This window comes from Condylura cristata, unplaced genomic scaffold (assembly GCF_000260355.1).
Source record: "Condylura cristata isolate star-nosed mole 26May11 unplaced genomic scaffold, ConCri1.0 scaffold00004, whole genome shotgun sequence".
NCBI lineage: Eukaryota > Metazoa > Chordata > Mammalia > Eulipotyphla > Talpidae > Condylura > Condylura cristata.
The window spans coordinates 24,785,022-24,810,463 of NW_004567105.1; the positions used below are offsets into that span (position 1 = coordinate 24,785,022).

Here is a 25,442-nt window from a genome sequence, read left to right on the forward strand (position 1 = left end):
AAAAAAAAAAAAAAAAAAATACAGGAGTGGATTCTAACATTCTAACAGCTCATTTTTATAGTTGTAAACCTTCCTAGTTGAGTATTTTTCTCTTGCAAATTCTTCCAATAAGCTCCTCTTCCCATATTATCAACGAGTTCTTCTGAGGTAGTCCAGTCTAACTCTTAAGAGAACTCAGTAAGGAAGAGAAAGAAAAATAGGTATGAGAAGAAAAATAAGACTTTGTGGTAAACATCTGTGTATCTAGAGATTAGAGCAGATGGCTGAGGTCATGGTTACTGACAAGAGTATGCGTTCCCAGACCAGAATAGGCAACTGGCATCGCTCAGATTAAAAAATCCCACAAAGATCAGTTTCTGACATTTTGGTGAGGCCACTGACTGCAATTGTCCAACGCCGAAGGTGGACTGCTGGGTCTTTTTTTAATGCAGCTGATTTCTAGATTAGAGGGTTAGTAGCAGCTTTGTGAAATTCAACTTTTAAGTAAATTCAACTTAAAATATGACATCTAATTGATATCTGGGCATGTCAGTGATTTTCTTTTCTGAGTGCAAGAGCTATTCAGTAGGTAAAAATTTAAAGCTTAACTAGAACATTCTAAAACCCAAAATGTTCAAGATTTACAGAAATTTATCCACGACAAAAAAGACAAATGATTAGCTCCCTTTAACTGATTTAGAAGAGTTGGTTAGAAAAAACAATTTGTTTGGGAAGAGATATTAAATTCTTAGTGTTTGAAAATAAAAGATAGCTCTTAAATGTTGGATGAAGCAGAGAGGATTCTTCTCTGAAACAGAAAATCCAAAAGCCATAGAAGTGTAATGTTCTCTAGAGAGAAGATCAAACTTCTGTTGAAACAGGCAAATCTTCCAGAGGTTAGTGGAATCAGACACCCTAGTGTTCAAAGGACAGAGATAAACATGTCTTTATCCCTAAGAAAAGGGATATTATTGGGAAGTTACCTTTCCAAGAAAGAAAAAAATAGATAAACACTAGACAGTGATGAGGTAAAGGTGAGCTCTATTTCCAAAGTTCAGAGGTCAGAGAAAGAATTGGGACAACAATAAAAATTTAAGATTGCTCTAAGAAATTTTTTCCATAGTAAGTTATATAATACAATATGTTGTTATATTCCATAAACCCATCTATAATAACCCATTTATAGGTGCCTAAAGTATCAGATATTTTAAGAAATTTACTCAAGGTCATATAACTATATATTTACACACAAAGATTGAAAAATTAAAACCAAGCAAATAATCTACCATTATGTAAATTATCGAATTACTCTCTTTTTTAAGATCTCAGGAAACATACCTTCTATGCTGAAGCTACTTGCATGCTTAAATTCTTCAGAATCATCATACTTTGATGCTTTGACACTAGAGTCTGTGAATATGATGAAAAAGCCTTTCTTGCTGTATAATTCAAAAGCACTGTAACCAGGAATCCAGAGGCCTTGGTGGTGGAAAAATGTGGCTCTCCGACGAAAGGCTGAATTTGCCTCCCACAGTTCCAAACTAAGAGTGTCATCATCATGGACATAGAGAAAGTAGTTTGGCCTTTCAGCAGATTCCATGGAAATAAGTGTCAAGGCTGTAAAGGAGAGCAGAGTATTTAATGACTCCTTAGGGCCTCTGGGGAAGGCAGGTCATCCACACTGGCATTATACAATGTACCAATGTACGTAGAAGGCTGACAAAAAGATCTGTGCAGTTACCATACATAATTAATGCCGATCTAAAAAATACCAGAAATGAATTAAAAGACTGCTGAAGGAAAAAGTAGCAATTTGTAAAAAGATTTATTTAATTATGCTAACAGAACTAGGGTACAGGCCAGAGGTGTGGTTGAGTGAAAGGATTTACCAGAGAAAGAGTGGAGAACAGAACAGGCAGATCTACTGAGATACACTGCTGAGGGGAGCAGCGGGTAGGTCAGGAGAGGTCTGCCATGCCATGTGGGTCAGCTCTTTGGCCAGGGATCGAACTTGTGCTGCAGTGGCTTCTGAGGGCTTCACAGTGCGGTGCTTTAACCCACTGTGCCACAAGGAGGGCCCCAAAGTACCATTTTAGTGAAATGAGTAACAGTGACAATTCCCCCCAAATCAATATTTGATGAGTTCTAGTTTCTAAATAATTTATCATCTCTTTAGGGAAAAAAAAGAAGTAGCATCTTAAGCACCCAGAATGTACAATTTCATACAAAGAACTCAATGATTAATTGGACACATATTTGTGTGTATGCTTTTAACATTTTCAAAAGCACAAAATCTACAAATGACTAAGAGTGCTAGAAAAATAAGTACATAGAGAAACAGATCAATTTAGGCACATACCTCCTTCTCAATATCAACAAATATTGTAAGTGATTTTAGCTCATTAGAAAAAGATTCTTAACATTATTGCCCATTTCCCAAAAGAAGATCAAATGGCTAATGAATAAATACAATGCATTTGAAATGTATCTTTTTTTTGTTTATTACCTTAAAAGTTCATCTTCTATTTGTAAAACCCATTATTTGATTTAGTTTCTTTAGGTCTTAATTTCCTAATTCAAATTCATTAGGAATTTATATTTAAAATATCAGTTATTATAAACCATAAAATGAAAAACTCAAACCCAATATGTAATTCCAAAGGTGTTTATTGTGTCCTAGAAACATGTGAGTTCCTCTGCTGAGTATTGAGAGGTGCAAAAAGAATAAAAGAAACCTTGATATGATGAATCTATGCAGGCATGTATGAATTTGTGTGTATCTACATATATATATATATATATATAATGTTGTGTATATATGTTAAATATAAACATAAAATTAGAACCTCAAACTTGGTGAATGTTTTCATAGACTAAATTGAGTCAAAGAAGTTATTACAAGAAAGAAGGAATTTAGTCCAACTGGAGAATCAAGAGATTTCTCAAGGCATTTTCATTCATTGTATAAATATTTCCTAAGCTTACAGGACACACCATGTGTGCCTGAGTAGGGTTAATATAGCAACTGTTAGCCTGGCTAACTATAACACACACCTAGACTCTACTTTATATTCTTGAATACTTAGCTTCTTTGATACTAAATCACAAGTTTTACCTTTATTTTAACATGGTGGTAAATTTCTCAAATGTTAGTTATCTGTAAACTATTTTTCAAAAATTTTTAATTAAGTTCTATACTACTACATAAACATAAACTGTGCTTTCTTTAATGCAAAAATCTCAATAAAATAATTGCAATTATGATATATATAATAACTGATAAAAAGTGTTATAAGCAAAATAGTTAGCTGATTCAATCCCAGTGACATATTTGATTCTATATTCTTTATGGTATATAGGGACATGTCACCAGTGTATTAGATTAATAGTCACTTCTTGAATGAAAAAAAAAATGGAAATGGAAAAGAATTCTCATTTTCAAGGGTACTCACATGATGTCTTCTCTTTAAAAAGGCCTGGAGTGATCATAAAATTAAAAAATAAATTGCCATGAATACCACTGCTTGGTAAAGAGAAAATGCTTCTACTGGTCACGTTGGCCCCCAGAACTAGGCCACTCTGTCCATAATTTGCCAGCATATATGGTCCTTCTCCAAGCCCTAATTAAATCCAAATAGGAGAATGATAAGTTTGTAGAGAGTATTATTTCAAACTGTCATTTCAATGGAAAACATTTTAAAAACAGAAAACACTCCAAAAATTTTTGAGCATTTAAAGGCCTATTAATAAATAAAATAACTGAACTTTATTTCAAAATAATATGATGATTTGGAATATAATTATTCCTCATGTGAGCCTGGAAGCAATGGACTCCCTGCTGTTGTTACAATGTATACCATATATTATACACAGTATTTTCTTATGAGGACAAATCAACAACCAAAGAAAACTATGTCCTTCCTCTCTACCATCTACTGGCTCACTATATAGGAAAGACAAAAGAAACATAAACTTCCAAGTTACAAATATACTTCAATTCATAAATATACTAATGTATATAAATAGGTAACTAAATTACAATTAAGTAGAAAAATATGAAAATTATGATGAGGTACAAATCAAAATGAAGTGAAACTAAAATTTAAGGTTCTTGAACACCCTCACAGGCGTTCAACATAACAATAGCACAGGTAAAAACAGACAACTAAACACAATCTCTCCCTAACTGCCTAAGTCCCTATTTACAGCAACCTTGGAAAAACCACTGTTATCTGAGAAAACTATTTGCATAAAACTTGAAGGCTTCTGAATTGATTCCCAGTTAATTGATACCTTGCATCTGAATTATTTTGCTTTTTCACCAGCAAATTAGTGACAAAAATCATTGACTTTGTTATTAATTTTTTTCAGGGAAAAATATAATTTCACTATCTACTAATAGGAATCATCTAGTGGTTGTTTAAATATTTTTACACATCTAATAAAATCACTCTGAACTTAAAATTTACACAACAATTTTCAGCAACAATAAAATCTTTATAATTTTAGCAAATGCCATAAAATAAATATTAAGTTATTGAAGTTTTCAATTAAGAATTACTGAAATAGGCGCTCCCTGGTGGCGCAGCGGCTTAAAGCACTTCACTGAGAAGCTAAAGCCACTTCCACATGAGTTCGATTCCCGCCTGCCCTGGAGGTGACCACATGGCATGGCAGACCTCTCCTGACCGCCCGCTGCTCCCCTCAGCAGTGTACTTCGTCGATCTGCCTGTTTTGCTCCCCACTCTGTCTCTGGTGAAGCTTCTCACTGCCCCTGAGCCTCTGGCCTATACCCCAGTTCTGTGTAAATAAATAAATAAATCTTTAAAAAAAAAAAGAATTACTGAAATAATCTCAACTGTAACCTCTAGATTTTCCTATTTTCTACTTGCATAGTGACAAATATTTATTTCTGCATTATCTTTAAAAAGCCGAAGTATCTTAATAGTACAGAATCTGGAGAAACATGTCAGTATAAAAGTCCAAAGAAACTAGGCAAGTTTATAATATCTATGAAAGTATTTGGGATGAAACAAAACTAGTGATTTCAAATGGGGCTTTTTTTTTATTATTATTATTGCTAGTATCAACAATCTTTATATTCTCTATTTTCCTCTAATCATCCATCTTCATATTACCTTTATCAATTCTTACTTGGTAGATTCATGCTTTTCCTTCTTTATCACTTTGGTCACAGGAAAGACTCCCTGTCATACCACTTTGTCCATGAATGAAGGCTAAATGCCCATGTTCATTCTCTCACTATCTTCAATGCTATGTTACAAATGAAACTAAGTATCTTGTAATACATCAGAAAAAAAGGACCTTCAATGTGAGTGTAGGGGCCTTGTTGAAACAAAGCAAAGTACCAAGATAGAGATTCAATGTTCAGGTCCTCCCTGGTAGCATAGTAAAACCGAAAGTGATAGCCATACACTAGAGAGAGTGGCATGGAGGTCAGGCTTGGTGGTTTGGAAATAAAATTGTTTACAAATCCCAGTTTATCACAGTTTGGTTAAATAACTTTGGCCAAGTGATTTAACCTCCTCTGTCTCAGTTGCTTCCTCTGTAAAGTGTTGATCATAATACCTGTCTTGCAGATATATTTTGGAGCTTAAATTACATGGTGAAGGTAAAGAGTTAACACAATAAAGCTACTGTTATTATTTCTGATATTAATATTAGACACTAAGTCTCATTTTCAGCATGGAATCAAAAGGGTGGAGAGAGTGTGTGTGTGTACCTATGCACACATATGTGCAGTTAAAATTCCAAAGAAGAAAATAGTTTTGGTTTAGATTTTCTTTAACTAACCCAAAGATTTTTATAATGCTAGCTGTTTTTCTTCCCAAAAATTATCTAGCTTTTTTTTTGGACAATAATAGCTAGCAGATTTCTATCTGGCTCAATAAAATATCTAAAGTACCTTGGTTTGGGGTGTTGATAATGATCTGACTTTTCTAACATCTGTCATAGATCCAGAGTGTCTAGGCATTGACAAAATGAATACCTCCTGGTTAATCTTACTTGTGTGAATTAAGTGTAAGGAGCTGTGCCTTCCTCACTAAATAGATTTGACAAAGCATGCTCCACTTCTGTTACCCTCTGGCAATTTTTAAGGATATTATTAAATCTATTATTTCTCATTCTATTAATGTATAAATAATTATGTTTGGTTACAATGATAGCTACCTAAATTCCTTACATTATAATGTAATTCCATTACATTATCATTAAATTTATATTTTTTCTTTGAAATCTACAACATAATAAGAGTTTAAGCAATGTTCATATCTATATGTAAAGGTAAAATGTATGCATTTGGCATATATTTTTTAATCCTTTTTAATCTAAAAAAAAATTAGCTAAATTCACCCATTCTTTCATGTCACTCAAAAATTATTCATTGAAGGGCTCCTAAATGTTGAGAACTTAATATCTATTTCCCAGGAAATAAATATGAATGTAAATACTGAGAAATTTAGATTAATTTTTAAAATTAAAGATTTCCATTAAGCTGTATGCCAAAATATAAACTACTCAGATTTCATCCCCATGTTCAAAACCTTTTAATCTGAAAATATATCCAATAGAATCTATAGTTATAGTCTTTATTTAAATGTTACAAACCTTCATTGTAGTAATCACAATCAAGTGCTAAAAGAAAAAAAGAAAAACATTATTTAAGAATGCAAGTAATTAACTAAATAGGTTAGATTTGAGCCATATGTTTATGAGAAATCAAATGAAAGAATTAGAATAGCATCGTTATTTGTCAACTTTCTTGGAAAAGGAAGATTCATTAAGAATGATGTAATTGGCCCTCCCTGGTGGCTGCAGTGGGTTAAATCACAGCAATAAGAAGCTAAAGCCACTTCAGCATGAGTTTGATGTCCACCCACCTGGAAGGTGACCACTTGGAGCAACAGACCTCTCCTGACCCGCCCACGGCTCCCCTCAGTGGTGTACTTCACCGATCTGCCAGTTCTGCTCCCTGCTCTCTGGTGAATCCTCTCACCGCCTCTGCACCTATGGCCTATACCCCAGTTATGTATGAATAAATAAATAATTTTTTTAAATGATGTAATTATTTAAATTGATTCTAGATAGACATATATATGTGGTAGTTTAGAAATGTCAACTGGATGTGTTAAAATCATAAGCTGCTCTTCAGACGACGTCCATCTACACAACCAAATGAAAAGTGAGGAGTCAAATCTGAAACTGAATTCAAAATGATTTTTTTTTTTTTACAAAATGTGTACCTTATGATCAAAGCAGTGTAACTTCACTATTCTAAGAGGGGTAGAGCAGTAATTTCTCTCAGAAAGGTATAACCTTTTTATAGTTCAAATGTCACAGTAAGAGCAGTCAAACACAAAATAACTTCAAATAGTTTTTTTGACAAATGTTTTTGCTACATCACAAGTTATCTCCACCGTCAAATAATAAATATTTCATCTGAAACTTAGAATTTAAATTCTGCTTACATGAGTCTTAGGATAGTAACTCAGATAAAACAACATGGATCTCCTCCTAAGGTTCCCACCTAATGAGGCTGTTCCAAGTCAGTACTCACAGCAAAGCCCGGATGATCGCCAGTGAACTGACACCCCTTCCTGACAACACTTGTATGCGTAGGCAGCTACGCTCGTGCACAAACATTCACAATCCCCACCAAGATTACAGTTGCACGTGTCTTCATGACAATTTTTGGCAAAGGAAGTGACATCAATCTAGAAACGAAGTGAAAAATAAAATTATTTCCACATTGTGCTAACTACAATTGATTAGAATTCTACCTTTTAAAGAAAACTGCTATAATTTCAAATTTTATATCAGCTCAATACCGCCACCTAGAGGGTACATTTCAAACCTCTGTTGATCAAGAACAAAAAATTGATTCGGCAAAGATTTAAAACAGTACTAAAAAGATAATTATTATTTCAACATATGCCATATATAACAGCTAAGATATATAACACATAATACTTTGTAAAAGATCATTAGTTCCATTTTGACATATTCATGTGACATTAAGAGTATTCTGGGAAGAGGACCAGGACTATGGTGATGGTGCAGAGGTGAATTGGTGGTGGGAATTTCACTGGGATTACACCCAACATAATAAAGCATACATTGTATAAAAATGAAGAATGATGTAAAAAAATAAAATAATAAAAAATAAATTAAAAGAAAAAATAGTTCTCAAAGATAGTTCAGTGTTATGTACATATGTATTCGGCTTCCAGTTTCTCCTACTTGTAACATTATTGTGGTTCATTTGTGATTTTTAATGAACCAATGCGATAAATTATTAAATAAAGTCCATAAATTTAAAAAAAAGTATTCTGCTTCTAGCTGTCTTTTGATTGGGTTTTTATGAATAGCACACATTATTTTCAAATTTATTTGGAGCTGAAATAACTATGTTAGAAAAAATTAATTTAAAAAATTAAATTTCTAAATAAATTTCATTCTATCTCAGGGTACTTCCATTTTAAAACTATTTTAAATACTTTTTTGCAATTTTTAAATTTAATATATTATTTAGTTTATTTTTACATCACTTTGCACCATTTTCCCTCTCAGTGGTAATCCCCGTGGGCTTCCCATCACCAAATCAACCATGTGCCATCACCATAGTCCAGTGCACTTCTCCCCTCCCCCTATTTTAAATACTTTTAAACTGTAATCTAGGTTCAGGAGAAAAATGCCCACTTGGCAATGTCCTTGGGGGGAAAAAATAGCACCTGTGGCTTTGATGATACTTGTCAAAATGTTTCATGACCTAGTGAATGAGTTAAAATATCATGTACAAATATACACTGTTAGAAAAATGGAATGAGACAAAAAAGTAGACTAATTGCATCACTTCTATAGAAATACAAATGACCAAATTTATCTTGACAATGGCTAAGTAGGAGACCTACAAAGTCAATGGGTGGGTAAATTATTTGTTCCATTCATGCCAATACTATAGATACACTGGAACATGTTTAAATCACAAAGTTTGCTAATGTATTCAGTTACCACATTACGACAAGGAGCAAAAACATCGCTGTACAAAATGGAACATTCTTTCTTGGCATAAGGAAATTTGTTTTGGTGTGCCTCACAGGGTTTAAATGATCCATTTGGGTTTTCACACTGTTGACAAAAATTAGAGAAAAAAACAAGTTTTTAAAGGGGTGATTTCTGAAGCTGGAACCAGCTGGAAATAACACAAATTCATCCATTACAACCACATCAAGTCTCATCTTATTCTTTCAGAAAGGTTTTTATCTATAGCACCCATCCTCAGAAACTCCATCATAACAGCATGTATTATTTTTGAAAGCAACTAAACACACTAACAAGATCATGGCAGTAGAGAACAGAAGTAAATAATTTTTAAATTGTCTTTAATCCAACATTTACATGACTGGAAAGACTACATAAGCCAATTGTTCTCTTACTTCTGTCACAATCATCTGCTAAGTGGCTAGTCAAATGCCCATAGGTTCACTTCCCAAATATTCAGCATTTGGGTCTCTGCTGCTTCCTTCTTTCCTTCTTTTTTATATATAAACTTACCTGTCCTAATGCCCAGCTATCTCCAAATACCTGGGCATTTCTCACTTCTATGTTATTAGAAGTTGTCATATCATTGGAAGTACATTTGTCAAAGTTTCCACATAATCCTGATAGTTTGTTCTAAAGTAAAAAACAAACAAAAAAACATGAAATATACTTCAACATGTAAGGACATAAATTCATGAATTTTTATAAAGATTTAAATTAGGCTCTTCAATAATTTCTGCAAAGAAATATTTAAGATTTTTTAAGAGGGTGGAATTTCCTAATTATTCAAATATAATTAATGTTTTTATAATTCCCAAAGCAGTTTTACCATTATGCCAACTTCATCTATCTACACAAAGTTTTCATAACACTATAAATACTGAAATAATAAAAATAATTTCCTTCATAACTTTTAAAGAAAAAGTTAATGTAACAATCACATATCATGCTACAATAAACATTGTACCTAGTTTTAATAAAGGTTATTATGAGTTGTGAAATAGCTTCCATAATTGCCCTACAGATTATTCACATCAACAATACTGACTGCATTATTCAAATACTAAGAAAAACTTTACAATTAGGGAAGGCATTCTATTACAGTGTAGGGCAGAATGATCTTCCACAAATCCTCTTTAATCACTGAAATTAAACAAACTAAACTTTCCATATACTACCATACTGAACAGAATGGTAGAATTCATGGCCATGTCACCAGCAAAAATAAGATAACCCTAAGTAAGATTAAAAGTGCCAAGAATATTACTTGCAACATTGTCCCTGCTCTTAGAAGACACATCATCTTTCCAAAGACCATGGGAAAGGTGGATATGAGGTTATTTTTGCATCTCATTTGAATTGACCTACTTTCCACTGTGGTCCAACTTTGATGTGAATGGTCGTCTTTTTATCCCAAAGAATAGTGATATCTTTCTCCGGAAGGTATATGACTATGTAATACCCTGCCTTCCAAAGCTGGTATATAGGTTTACTTTCCAGAAAAAAACCCAATCGTTTCTTCAATAAAACAAACAAACAAAAGAATAAAATTAATTGCACGTTCTTCAATGAAAATGAGCATATTAGTATTCACCAATAAGTATCTAAAAGAAACACATAAAATACAAAATACATAGTATTGCTAAGTAGACACAAACTGGTAGGTGAGCTCAACATGCCAAATGAGCAAAGTGGAAAAAACACTAAAAAGGGCAAAGACATCAAGTGCAGTAAGGGGATATGCCTGCTGATTCAGCAAATTCTATGTTGATGATTAATAGATTGGTCTTAAAAAGTAGGACATTGCATGTATAAACTGAAAAACAAAAACACAAAGTGTGTGTCCATGTGTATGTGTGTGTGTCCGTGTGTGTATGTATGTGTGTGTGCACGTGTGTGTATATGTGTAAAGTGAGAGAAAAGAAAAAAGATAGGGAAGGGAAGGGGAGGTATGGGGTAATGAAGGAGAGTGAAGAGGGGACAAAGACAAAAGGAAGGGAAGTGAGAGGGAGAGAGAAAGGGGAGGAGAATTGCCATCAAAGGGACCTAGGAAGGATTCTTGTAGTGAATGAGATATGAGCACATCTGTAAGAAGTCATACCTAGAAAGACAGAGAGCCCTAGACATGAGGAGGAAATGGAAGCATTCCAAACGATGAATTCTTTGAATACAGGGACAAAGGTGGGGGGATAAGGATTCTTTCAGACCTAAAGAAAGCAACTAGAAAGGAAGGAAGGGACTCCATGACAAGCATAATGAGAGACCCTTTGCAACCAAGTTACCCTCATAGTCAGGAACTGTTATTCCGTGTGGAAAACATACTCCATACTCCATAAAGGCTGTTGAGTAGGAACGTGACAAATCAAGTTTTTGTATTAGAAGAAAATAATTGATGCATTAGAAAAGATAACAGGTAGGAATTGGAACTAGAATCCATGAAGAAATATAGAGTAGCTTTAGCTCAAAGTGAAAATATACCTGATATTACACTAAACAATAGACACTAAGCAATAAAGAAAATAAGCCATGATAAGAAAAAGAAAAAAACACATTTTGTGTGTGTGTGTGTGTGTGTGTGTGTTTTGAATAAGGGATCCCACATTTTCTTTTTCACCGTGCTCCATAAAATATGTAGTCCCTAACCCCAAATCCCACTTTGCCACAAAATCTACTTTTTGTTGCTTTTATTACCTATTATTCAGTACCTTTCTATTATCTGATTTGGCTATGGCTTTATTATCTTTCTTCCTCCAAGTGGAATGTTTGCTTCTTGAAAGATATACTTTGTCAAGTTTATGATGGTATCCTTAGCTTTGAGGTCAAGGTGTACTCATATTTTTAACACCTTCCTGCACTGGCTTTTCATAGGTCTCTCCTTCCAGGCTGATCAGCAACAATTAAAGCAGGTGAGTGGAATATATGTGGCCTTTCAATCTTTGAAATGTTCTTTCATGTCCATTCCTACTAACATTCCTTCAGGCTGGCTGACATACCATTAGAACACAAAACGGATTTTTGGCTAAGATAGTTGATAATTAGACTTCCTCCACACTGGTTATGCATCAGGTACCCTGAAGGAAAAGTACATCTTTCCTATGGGCTTTCTGTTAAGCAGACCAGATTACTATAAGAACAATTCTCTTTGGTCAAAAGAAGGTGATGTACTCTTTTCAGATTAGGAAGGAAGGAAGCTGCCTGTTGGTTGGAAGAGTGAAGTAATTTGAATTGCCGCAAATAGAGACCTTCACTTCAGATGAGAATTCTAGAACTTTAGTCAACATCTACAGATGTTAGAAAGATGACATATATGCATAAATGTTAAAGAAAGCAGCTATCGTCATAACATTTTCAAAACATGCACATTTGATAAAACTAGAATTGTACATTTATTGAAAAATTAAGTTTTTCCCCATCCCTGAATAAGGAATCCATCTGCCATAAAACACATGGTACTTATGTTTTAACTTTCAAAGTTTGAGAAGAAATATTAGCAGGGAAATTGTTAGGGTCAAACTATTTTTATGAAGTTTTTCCATCTTACTTCATACTTCACAATCTATATGAAGGTGATTCATCAGCACCTGCATACATGTGAAAATTAGAAGTTGAAAGTTACAGAGCAGTAAGTACCACTTCAAAATGTGTCAAGTTGTCTTTATAAAGCCATTTACTACTTAGTCTTCACTTTTTTTTTTTTAACTCACCTTTGTTCTTAGAGGTAATCTTCACTATAAATGAAAATCCAGCTTACTACAGTTATTTCAAAAGATTAGCTATTTGAAAACATGATTGCAGAAACTCTATTTTGTACAAAGCTTGGTTGTTTCCTGGCTGGGTCAATGTTTTTGACTGGGATATGAGCTATGTCCAAAGATACTGGTTCTTAGACCAAAGTGTACAGAAGAATTTGGGGTGCTACTTAAAATATGAGTCTCCATTCTCAACATCAGCCATTCTGATTGCCCAGGTGGAGCCCAGAGACGAACTCTTATCATAATATAGTAAATGCTTTACATAAAGGAGTTATGCAGACCAGGCTTTGAGAAACACTGTTCTTAAACCTCAGAGGGAGGTGACTATTCAAAGATCATATGTCAGATTATAACATTTCTCTGTTCCCAAATTTGTTACCTGTAAACTTATATATGTGTCATTAAAGATTTTCCTCCTTTGTACTCCTTGCTCTCCGGGCCACTGAACTGAAATCAATCAATACAATACCCTTAATCTTTGCCACACCCTCCCTCCACTTCAACCTAGCTCAATCACTTGCAATTTTCCAAACACATCATTTATCTTTTAGCTCTGTTCCTTTCAATATGATCGCTGCTCTGTATTAACTTTCATTTTCATTCTCTCTCTCCCTTCGCCCCAACAACCTGGCTAACACCTACTTATCTTTCAAGACTCAAATAACATCATTTCATCCAAAGCATGTCTTCTGAGTCATAAAAATAAGAGGAGTTAGAACCATTTTTTAAAAATCCATTATTTTATATGTCTCATGTGAACTTAAGAAATATAGTCTATAACGATCCCAAATTACAGATGGAATAGCTGCAGACTGGATAGTTTCAAAAATTGACACAGCTATCAGGTGATAGGAATGAGGTTCTACATAAGCACTCACTCCAAAGTCTATGCTCTTAACAACTATTCTAAATGCCCAAAGTCTATGCTCATAACAACTATTCTAAATGCCCAAATTGATTTAGATCATCTCCCTACAGGAAGCACATCACACTGCCCTATCTTATTTACTGGAATGTATCTCTGATTTGAGTTTTACCTCTTCAAAGGCAGCAAAATTGTTTTTTCACTGTAGTTCCAATAATCAGCACATACTTTGACACCTAGTAGGTATTATGAATGAAATTCTTTGAATTCTTTGAAATTCTTTCAAATGGCATAGCTCCAAGGATACAAGAATAATCAAGAGAGATGGTGGTTCTAATTCTCAATGGAGAAGACAGGCAACATAGTAATTTCATTGCAGCGGGATCTATTTCACCAAATTTACCATGTCCTAACAGGGTCTTGAGAACACAAGAAAGATTTCCTCAAAGAGATAAGAAGACAACTATCACCTAAGAATAACGTAAATGGAAAGAAAGATCTAAGTAGCAACAGTGACATTAGATAAAGAACAAGAAATAATAGAAAGAGCATATAGCATTCATTTGGAAGAACTAACGAAATTTCCAAATTCTGGGACATGACTTGTCACAGAAAATGATGTAAGATGAAACAGGAGAGGTGGAAGAGGGTCATATTTAGGATGTCTTGTAAGGACAATAAGAAGTCATTTGTAGGTTTTAAAGCACAAGAGTGACCATAAATTAGACTCCAATTTAAAAAAGACATCCTGGTTGCAATGTGGCAAGATGAATGATGAATTAGCAGGGAAAAACTAACGCTGGTTAGAGGCTGTTGAAATAATCTAAGTAATAGGTGTGGTGGCTCAGGTTAGAATGAGGTTCAGGTAGGGAGAGGAATGATGGAAAGAGGACATAATTGGAAAACAGTATAAATAAGAGAGGCAAGACAGGTATGGTTTACTAATGCAATACAATATGACAAAGAAAAAAATAACCTAAATGCTCTAACCACTTACTGAGAAAAGTATCCCAAATTGTTTCCATTTTATTTTGGGGATCCTCAGAACAAGTAAAAATGATTAAATAAAAATAATTTACCTACCTCTTTGTAAGGCGCATCATTCAGGTAAATTTCAGTGTCCCCAACTGAAATCAAAACACTTTTAGAACAAACAATATCATTGTCGAAGCACTTCTTATTCTGGGCAATAACAGATATATCTGTATCATCAGCACTCTGGAATGTCAAAAGTATTTTATTAAATTTTGGTATTTTATTAATACACTATGCAATTTAAAGTTATTTTATGAACAAATATTAAACTTCACAAATATTAAGTTTCTATTCGGATAAAATAGAAACAAAACTTAAGCTTCACAAATATTAAGTTTCTATTCGGATAAAATAGAAACAAAACTTAAGCTTCACAAATATTAAGTTTCTATTCGGATAAAATAGAAACAAAACTTACCTCTAAAAAAATTACCTGGATATAATAATGTGAAGAATTTTATATGAATATACCAAGGTAGTTCAATCTTTAATTTCTGGTATTAAAATATCTTGTGTTTAATATCATATGTCAAAATTTCAATCTAATTGAACAGTTTTCCATTTTATTACTATAGTTTGAATTTATCAACCCTTTTCAATGAATATCCAAGAAGATATATCCCTTAGAGGAAATTTTAAATAATTTCATTTTAGACAGTATTTTGTATTATTTTAAGTTTTCTGTCTAAATGAAATGTTGGTACATGTCAGTAAAGTAAAATATGCATACCACTTGAAGTCTTCTTTTGACCTTTGTATACTTTATTTTATTTCATTTCATTCTTATGATAATTTTTTAAATTAAGTGCTATGCCCATTTTCTGATCAGGAAAGAAAAGTTAAGAAAGATTAATTGGTTGTTCACCATCATTAGTTCAGAGACAGGATTCAAAACCCTATTTTATTTTATGGCACTTGCAGAAAACTAAAAGCATAACAGTGCTTCATGAGAATAGTCAATTTTAGGTTATAGGGAATCCTTAGTTTCAGAGAGTATTATTTCATCCCAGAAACTCTGTCTAAGCTCTTCACCTATCATTTCACCCTTACTTTCCTTCCATCTTTTCTCCACTCCATCCACTGAGAAAACACCCTCTAGCACCAGTTTCTAATTTCTTGGCTGGGCTTCTGTATTTCCTGAAAATTCACTGTAAAATGTGGCTTAAGTAGAGCTGCATTTTTCTAAGAGAGCACACGATTTTATTGGATGTTTAGTGGTCCTCATTTCTTCTTAAGTTAAACCACTACTCTGAAAGTCCTTCGAGGAACTTGGAAAAGGTAATAATTCTTATTAGGATAGTGACATTCCTCTACCCATACACATTTCCTGAATCCTTTTCACTTTTAGACCTATGGCTCAGTGTTTATTTTAATAATGAGAAGTTTTTCCATGTTTGGAAATCATGTAGGTCTCCACATATTTCATTTTTCACATCACCAGTAATACAAATACTAGCTCAATATATCTCTGAGTTTAGCCAAATTCTTCCTGTCTTAATAGTAATTACTGTAGTATAGGGCCTGGAGAATAGGTTTGCAGTGAATAGTGTTGACAATGTAATTAATGTGTCCGACTTGTGATCCATATTTTCCTTTCTGCGTAGGAACTGAGAGCTTTTGCTTCTTAATTCTTTTTGCAAAGCATTGCCTAAATTTTGAAAAGGAGAATAATAAGGGTCATTAAGATGATTATGGCATTGACTGCTCAAAAAAAAAAAAAAAAGAAAAGAAAAAACTCTTCTGCCTCATGAACAATTTTCCATGAAAAAGAAAACGTATAATTCAAGGTTTCATTTTGTTCTTCCTCTTGGAGTTATTTAGATTAAGGGATATGAAAAGTTGCCTGAAGTGCTTTCTATTTTGCCATGCATTTCTATTACCATTAATTAAAGTGCTATATCAAATTTATACTTTATATTAAATCAGAAATGCCAAGATATACTCTATATTGTATGGTCTGCCTTGTAATGCCATGTGCTGACAGTAACTTGAAACAATATCAATTTCTAAGAATCACATTCCAGTCCTTTCATTTTCATGTATTTTAAGTAAATATTAAGCTTGGAGACAATGTCAGAGTTGCTAAGCAACATGGTAAGTAATGATTACAAAGCGAAAGGGAAAAGGTCACCATCAATATGCCACTGGATGCCTCAACCCTTTATTCCCAGATACTGAAAAGAATTGGTAGAGAATATTATCCCAAGTGATTCCAAACACAAAGTGTAATCATCTCTCAAGGTAATATATTTTTTTTTGTTTGACACATCAATCTAAGCACCTGTCATAGCCCTGGCTTTAGCTATTGCCTCAAAGTCTCTGCTCTTACTGAAGTTTCGAGCAGCCATGTATTATGTCTCATAGCTACTGGATCCAGTATGTTCCTTGATGGGACAAGGGACTTTAGCGCTACCATGTCAAAACACATCTCTAGTCAATTAGGTATCTCACATGCTGAACCAGAAAATAGTGGTTAAAAATGTTTTAGCGATCTGAGGATGTATTAATAGACTTAGAGAGGACAGAAAGTAGAATGGGGATTAACCTGATGAAACCAAACATAAGATAGGAGGACACAGGAACTTAAAAAAAAAATGATTGGGTTAAAGCAGAGAGAGAAAAAAGATACAGAAAAGAGATTTACACAAACAAATCTGAGTGAACAGATGTTCTAGCGGTGTGAATGACATCAGAATTTTCATGGAATTGCTGCAGAGAGACAACCCTGTCTTCAGTTATCACCTCTTCAGTCCAAGCATATTATCAGCACTGTCTTGCTTAAGGATTTCCTCTGCAATTTTCTCTCAGGGTTTTACACCCAAATTACCAGATCGCCCCCTACTGTTAATTTACTGAATTAACAAGTGCATAACCAGAACTTCACTGAGAAGCCATTCTGAAGTATTTTGCTGAGAGGGACGTCTACTTGAAAATATATTGATAAAGAAGTAGGTTGCAACAAGGTGAAATGCTCAGTACCATAGACTCCAGCTTCCATGAAACTTTCCTGTTTACTGATTCTAGTAAAAATCAGGGGCAGTCCAACAAAAACATCTTACATTCAGCTCAGTCTTATAGCTTCAAATTATTTATTAATGATTTCTCCAAATGTGAAATAATTGAAGGTAAAGCTAACATCTTAGTGATTGTACTCTTAACAGCTCCGAGCATAGGGAAATAATGTGTGGACTTAGTTATTTACTTAATTAACTAAAAATTAATTAACTAAAATGTTGATTAATTGGAAACCATGTGCCTTTGTATTACTAAGCTTTAATAAAATCATTGGGTCTATTATCAAAGCATGAAAACTACTCTAAAAAATAAATTATGAACCTTAATATCTAATATTAATAATGAAGATGAATTTTATGGATAAGAGGTCACAAACATCTTGCCTAAGTTTCCAACAATACAATATTTAAGAATTAACTATCATTGATAAGGTAGAAAATTAATTAAACACTAATTTCCTGAAACAACACTTAAAAAAGTGATTTGATAAACTCCACAATTTTTATCTTCCCACTGAAGTAGGTTTTTAAACATGCTGGCATTTTCAACATGGTTTATTGTATTCACCAAATTAAATCAACAAAAATTAACAAGGTTGACATTTTTTGAGCAGTTTCTTTAGAGCTTTTGAAGTACCTATCTCATCTGATCCTAGGAAAAAACATAGAAAACAGCTACAGTTGAGCCCCTCACAAATGAGAAAATAGAAACACAGAAAGTTTAACAATTATAAATAACAAAACTTAAGAATGAGCCAAAGGCATTAGTTTAAAATTGTTATAACTGTTACAGATTTTACTAATGACATATGGACTTGATATACCAGTAATATACTTGATACACATGGATAGAGCTGAAAGGGATCCTGCTCAGTGAAGTAAGTCAGAGAGAAAAAGAATATCAAATGATCTCACTTATAGGAGTGTAGAGGAAACAAACAAGGCATCAGGAAAAAAAGTAACGATGATAAATTGAAAATAAAAATCAGACAACTAGAGATCAGAGACATTCTGTAGTCGAGGAGGAGCGAGAAAGACCAGGACAGGGGTGGGAAGATCACCAGGGACTATGGTGCATGGGGGAATGGGTGGTGGGAACTTCACAGGGAACTCATGCATTGTACAAAAGTGAAGGATGATGGAATGAATATATTTTTAAAATTAAAAGAAAAGAAAGTGAGTAATTGCGACATACCTTTATCAAAAAGACTTGGCAGTCACCGATATAGTCATATTCCAACCCATCAAAAGAATGGTAGTGCCGGTCTCCATAGATGGTGCACATGGCCGGGCATGGATAATACGTGCAATTGAACATTCCTCGCCGGCAAACACTATGAGAAAATAAAACCATTACCTGGCTAAACAATTTGGCTCAAATTAGTGTTTTTTCAAGATGCATAAACTTTGGGAGGTTTGAGTTCAAGAGCATTCACTGAGCTAATATTAGCCCTTTCCAATATTATGAATTCAATATGACATTTATTGCATGGGAAAAATAAGCATAATCTACTTCCTTGACTAAGTAAATTATCAGATAACACAGCAAAGTCAAGAAAGTGTACCTGACTCACACTGAAAACAGATGATAGAATGAAAAATGGAACACAGGAAATTGTGCTGGAAACGAGAACACAATGCTTTGTTCTATGTTCAAGTCAATTTAAATATATTCGACATGACAGTGTTTGTGAATTTAGAATCTTCACCTACATTTTTAGGAAATTATATTTCAATTTTTTTTTACGACTGATTTCCAAGCAGAAAGTCTTCCATGAACTGTGACCTTTTCTTTGGGACATTTACCACTTACAAACTTGAGATATTTTTTCCAATTTAATTCTCAAATTGTTGTACATCACAAATTTCTTCTGGTCTGAAAAAATAGGTATACATATAATGGAACTATACCTCTAGGTAATTCTCCACCTTCAAGTCTTATTTATTTAGGCTTGATTAGTTTTTGCTGAAGTCATGTCAGCCACATTAGGTAAAGAGAGAATAATTAAAATTGAAACGAGTTAGGAAAGCTTTGTGACATAAATGGATCTTAGCCCTTGCTGGTGGCACAGTGGGTTAAAGCGCAGCACTGCAAGCGTGCTGCAGCCGACTCAATGCCAGTGCGATCGCCAGCCCCGGAGGTGACCCACATTATAGCCAGCCGCTTTCCTGACCCGCCCGCTGTTCCCCTCAGCAGTGTATTTTCATTATTAGTCAGCCTGTTCTGCTCTCCACTCTGTCTCTGGCCAATCCTCTTACCTCCATGGCACCTCTGGACTGTACCCCATCTCTGTACGCATAAATAGTAAATCTTTTAAAAAATAAAATAAAATAAATGGATCTTTTTACCAGGTATAGCATGGTGTAGCAATCACTTCTCCTGAGAGATACTCCCAATCTTTCCAGATACACGGACAGCTTTCAGGAACATAACATTTTCCTTTGTGTTCTGCCAGTCTTCCAAATGAAGAAGTAAATACTTTAATGTAAACTAATAATTTCAGTTTAAAATAAAAAAAGGCAGTGATCTTCTCATTTTAAAACCATCTCCATGGAATTAGAGCTCCCATGAGCATTCTCCATCTAGCCCAAGGCAAGGTTGAGTCCAGAGGTTCCCTCTTTTCCAGAGCACCTTGTATATCACAGTAGTAAACAAATGGCAGGTATGTACATTTGCAACTGATTGATGCAATGGTTTAACTTTCTGCTATCAGTACAAATAAAATAAAAGGAGAAGGCTAAATTTCTGGGTCAAGTGAGCTATTTTGGAAAAAGACTTAAAGAACAAGTGAGGGTCCAATTTGTTAGGTAACTTGCCCCAAAGTACTTCAGCTAAATGAAGGGGGGCTAATATTTGAATCCATTTCTATATGACTCTTCATTTTTTTGATCTACAGAGATTTCTGAACTAAGACTGGCAGCCTCTGATCCTCAGTGAATTGCTGGCACTATTATTAATCCAATGAAAAAAGGAATATTTGTCTTATTGCCTTAAAATAAGTACACCAAGGTTGCAATGAATCTTAACCGCATTACCACAAACAATTGTATAGTATTTTATAATTTATGAACGACTTTGTAATTTATAATACTTTTATAATTATAAAATTTCTATATAATAGAATTATTTCCAAATCAGTGAGAGGCCTCTCAGTCAATTACAACTATATTTATTTAATACTGTAAGAGAAGGTGGGAGAAAATTTCTTTAAGTTTTTGTAATGAGATTTGTCAAGCAAATAAATAAATTATTGTCAAACTATAAGTCAAAGGTGATGGTAAATATAATTTTTTAAATAATGGCATCAACCACAAGCAGATGAAATAAAATTAGGATGTGGCTTCATCTAATCAGCCATGAATCCTTAAGAACTGTAACCCAATCAAATCAAACAAGCAATGATGTAGGCTCCAATTATGTTACTGTGAGAAAAGCTTTATTTCCTTCACCCTTTTCACTAAAATATCTTCTTGACTCATCAGCTCTATGAGATCTCTGAGATTTCTACCTGCCTTTATTTTCCCACGCATGGGCATTTGTTCTCTCAAGCTCCTATGTCTTACCTTTCTAAAGAAAATGATTCAGTTCCAAGTCACTTGGCTTTTTCACCTAGTCCAAGTGGGGGCCATTCAGAAAAATGCAACTCTCCTGGGAAACAGACCACAGAAAGTCTCTCTTCTTTGCTCAGAGTTTATGTGCTCTGAGCCCAGGAATCCCTTTGTGTGAATATGTTCACCGAGAATGGGTGACCTATTTGCCTTGGGTGGCCCTCCCTCTGTGCACCGCATCTACTCATTACCAGAAGAAAGAGGGCCAGCGAGACCTGGTGAGTGCGTGCCTGGATTCCATATTTACCTTTCACATGTACTAAGCATTCTTTCTACTCTTGGAGATTTACAAGGATGAAAGTAGATTATGCTATCATAAAATAGTGACTCATTTATTGAGTACACACACACACAAACACACTCTCACACAATAACAACTCAAAATGCCTAATGAGGTTTAAAAGAAACTTGCAGGAATAAAATCACTGTGCTAACATCAGCAAAATTGATTGAACTCTGTGTGTCGAAATCCATAACTCCCCGGTTACCCAGCATTCCAGTAGACTCAACACATTGTTTTCTGTAGCATTCATTACACAAAACAATGACATCAGTATTATACATCAATAGAAACAGCACAGCATAATATACAAATGATAAGCACTTGGGAAGTGTTTTAAGTTAAAAGTGGTATACTATCTCTTATCTAAAATGGCAGTTGAATCAGTAGATAAATGTCAAGTCCATGAGCAATTTATTAATTTAATTTTATTAATTTAAAATTTTATTAATTTAATTTTATTAAATTAATAAATTACAAATATATGCTATATAAGGTAATCACATTATGTGATATATAAGGTGTGATATCTCATATAACATTTGCAATAGGTTAATGAGCATAGCATAAGAACTACAATCATCTTCTAATGATCAACTCAAAGTTAACCATGTCAATATGATAACTTACGCTGTTTTTATGAATAAGATTTTTCAGAGCATTGTGTTTTCCATCAGATTCTGAATAGCATTATGAAAAGAGAGGCTTACCCTGGACCACAAACACAGCCACTGATACAGGGTGAGGACGGGGCACAAGTGAAGTTCATGGCCAGGTTTGCACATGTTGTCTCACAATTTATACCCCCAGCTGGTAATTCAGGGTCAGGAAACCTGCAGTCGAAATACTGTTTTCCCTCAGGACAGGCAGGAACTTCAGAGACAAGACAAAGATAAAATATCCTTAGGGCTCTCCCTGGTGACACAACAGGTTAAAGCACCACATTATGAAGCTCTCTGAAGCCACTGCAGCATGAGTTCGATCCCCTGCCAGGGAGCTGACCCACATGGCGTAGTAGACCTCTCCTGCCCTACCCCCTCAGCAGTGTATTTCAGTACATCTGTCTGTTCTGCTCCCTATTCTGTCTCTGGTGAATCCTCTCACCCACCACTCCTCTGGCTTGTACCTCAGTTCTGAAAGCATAAATAAATAAATCTTTAAAAAAAAAAAAAACCCTTAACTTTGTCTTCTCTCTATAGACAAATAATAATATTTACATGCATTTGTCATCAAAACACAACTCACCATTCAATATTTTACCAGTTACCATGAATTTTTCATTTTGTATGTGTGTTTATTTTACTTTGTGATCTTTAATTGATGGGCTTACAAACATTCCAGGACCAGATTCTATTCATTCACCTACAATTTCAAGACCTATTTTGAATTTGAAAATGTTAGTTACCTTCCCTGAGGCAATAATTCACCAACTAGTATATGATTCTCTGAGATCAAGAAAAAGGGCATTTTAAATAATCATATGTGTGTGTGTGTGTGTGTGTGTATACACATATACACAGTATGTGTGTGAGAACTGAAAATACCACATAAACTTTTTATCAAATTTACAATAATGCATGATACTCTTAGATCTTGCTTCTCCTCTGAGTCATTATTTTTATTAGTACTCACTGTCATGTAGAAGTATAAAAATGGTCACAACTATAGACAAAGTAAGGAATACATATTCCCATAAGTGTTTTTAGGCTCATGGTGATTAAATAGTTCCCTTAATTGGAGTAAAGGTATCAATTCTTAGAGATTTTTCTTTGAAAAGTTTGGCTGGTGGGCTCCCCTTCAACAACTTTGAGGTGCCATGAAGCAGAAGGGGTAAGGTAGGGATGGCCATTAACTACTGACTGGTAAGTGACTCCAGAACATGCCATGTAAGGAACTCCTAGACAGCCTAAATTCCCTTCAGAGTGAATGCAGAGCACACTCGAAGCTAAATTTTGATAATATATACATGGCCATGTAAATTAAAAAGCAGTAGCTCCCAATTCATTTTATCAGCCTATATACTCCCTGTCTATTAAAAAAGAATGTGATGGCCCTCCCTGGTGGCGCAGCGGGTTAAAGCACAGCACTGAGAATCTAAAGCCGTTTCCGCATGAGTTCGATTCCCGCCTGCCCTGGAGGTGACCACATGGCATGGCAGACCTCTCCTGACCGGCCCGCTCTCCACTCAGCAATGTACTTCGTCGATCTGCCTGTTCTGCTCCCCACTCTGTCTCTGGTGAAGCCTCTCACCGCCCCTGAGCCTCTGGCCTGCACCCCAGTTCTGTATGCACAAATAAATAAATCTTTAAAAAAAAAAAAAAGAATGTGATATCATTTTCCTAGAATTCTTCAATCATGACAGAAATTTTGAGACATTTTATATGGTGAAAAAGAAGTAACACATAGGATCTCCCTATATCTTCAGGAATGATATGCAAATTAAAATGATATTCTAAAAATAGGTGATTTCACATGCCTTTTTTAAGTGATGACTGCTGGGTCTACAGCCTCATGTATCTCAGGAGCCACCCCTGACCTAACAATTCAGATCAATATTTCAACAACACCCCAAGTGGCTATGTGCACATTAAAACCTGGAAAGCGGGAGTTCACCATAGAGTTTTGCAACTGCTGTTGCATATGTGGGTTACACAGATCCCTGAATATATATCCCCAAAGCTCTTGGCACCTGGAGAATTCTTGGGGTAGGCACAACCCGGATTAGTCAGCTCTGCCCCTCGGCAACTTTATGTGTTCACCCCAGACTATAGGGCATGTACAATTATTCCTAATGCAAAAAAAAAAAAAAAAAAAAAACCTCGGTAAATATAGGAGTTCTGTGTTAAGAAACACTCTCTATATTCATGCACACCTCAAGAATGGTTTAATGGATTAATGGGTTTTGGCCGAAGAGTAGGGACAGTGCAGCATCAGATTCTCCTTTAGGAAAACAATTATCTGGTTCTTACCAGTAGAGGGCGTTGCTGATTCATCACATGTCACAGTTCCATTTGTACATTGGCTAGAAGTAAACAAATAATTGATGAACCCAAACCTCAGGGAGGTTATTTGTTTGTTTGTCTTATATTTCAAAAACTATCTAACTTGCAAGAATTTATTGATTACTTGCACAAATGTTATTTTCTCCCACATAATTTTTTTTACAACTGAAGTATTGGCTCAGATCTGGTTTCAACAGAGCAATTCAGTTCAACACATTAAGAGCTGTGAGCATTAGAAAGACCAAACTTCTCAGCCTTTCCTCAAGTACTCATATTCTAGTAGGTAAGGATTACATACAAATATGTAATTTATGTAGTGTGACATAAACAACATAAAAATATTCTTATGATACAGAATTAAAACAGAAAAAATGTTTTAAAATTGCTTGGCAATTTACACCAGGGCGGCCAAGAATGGTAAAGCCTGAACAGTTTTGAAGAATAAATGGAGGTTATGATAGTGATAAAGAGCAAGGTACTAACACAGTGGAGGACATGCAAAGTTGTGGGGGCAGAACAAGATTCTAGACAAAGACTTGCGATCCAAGAAGTGACAGGAGATGAAGACAGCCAACGGAAGCAAAGACTAGCTCCTATTAAAATGCTAAGACTTTGTCCTACCAAAATGCAAAAACCATCTCTGAGGAGTATCACTGAATACCTTAAACAGGGAAGTAGTATGGTTGGTTGGTGTTCTAGAAAAATCACTTTGGTAGCAATGTTAAAAATAGACTGGAGTGCTTCCCTGGTGGCATAGGGGTTAAGTCTCAGTACTACCAAAGTATAACTAGCCACTTCAAAATGAGTTCAATCCCCAGTCAGGAAGCTGACCCACAAGGAGTT

General features: G+C 34.6%; 1 protein-coding gene across 1 annotated transcript in view; it reads right to left on the reverse strand.

The window, feature by feature from the left end:
• Nucleotides 1-25,442, reverse strand: part of OTOGL (otogelin-like) — a 108,864-nt gene that overhangs the window by 36,244 nt on the left and 47,178 nt on the right. The window contains exons 22-33 of the mRNA XM_012735225.1: nt 24,567-24,619; nt 22,308-22,470; nt 20,058-20,165; nt 18,904-19,042; nt 14,743-14,877; nt 10,411-10,560; nt 9,556-9,675; nt 9,013-9,129; nt 7,559-7,715; nt 6,610-6,636; nt 3,432-3,599; nt 1,318-1,596 (exon numbers count right to left, since the gene is read on the reverse strand). Of these exons, the coding sequence (XP_012590679.1) occupies nt 1,318-1,596; nt 3,432-3,599; nt 6,610-6,636; nt 7,559-7,715; nt 9,013-9,129; nt 9,556-9,675; nt 10,411-10,560; nt 14,743-14,877; nt 18,904-19,042; nt 20,058-20,165; nt 22,308-22,470; nt 24,567-24,619 (1,616 nt within the window). The remainder of the gene's footprint in view (nt 1-1,317; nt 1,597-3,431; nt 3,600-6,609; nt 6,637-7,558; nt 7,716-9,012; nt 9,130-9,555; nt 9,676-10,410; nt 10,561-14,742; nt 14,878-18,903; nt 19,043-20,057; nt 20,166-22,307; nt 22,471-24,566; nt 24,620-25,442) is intronic.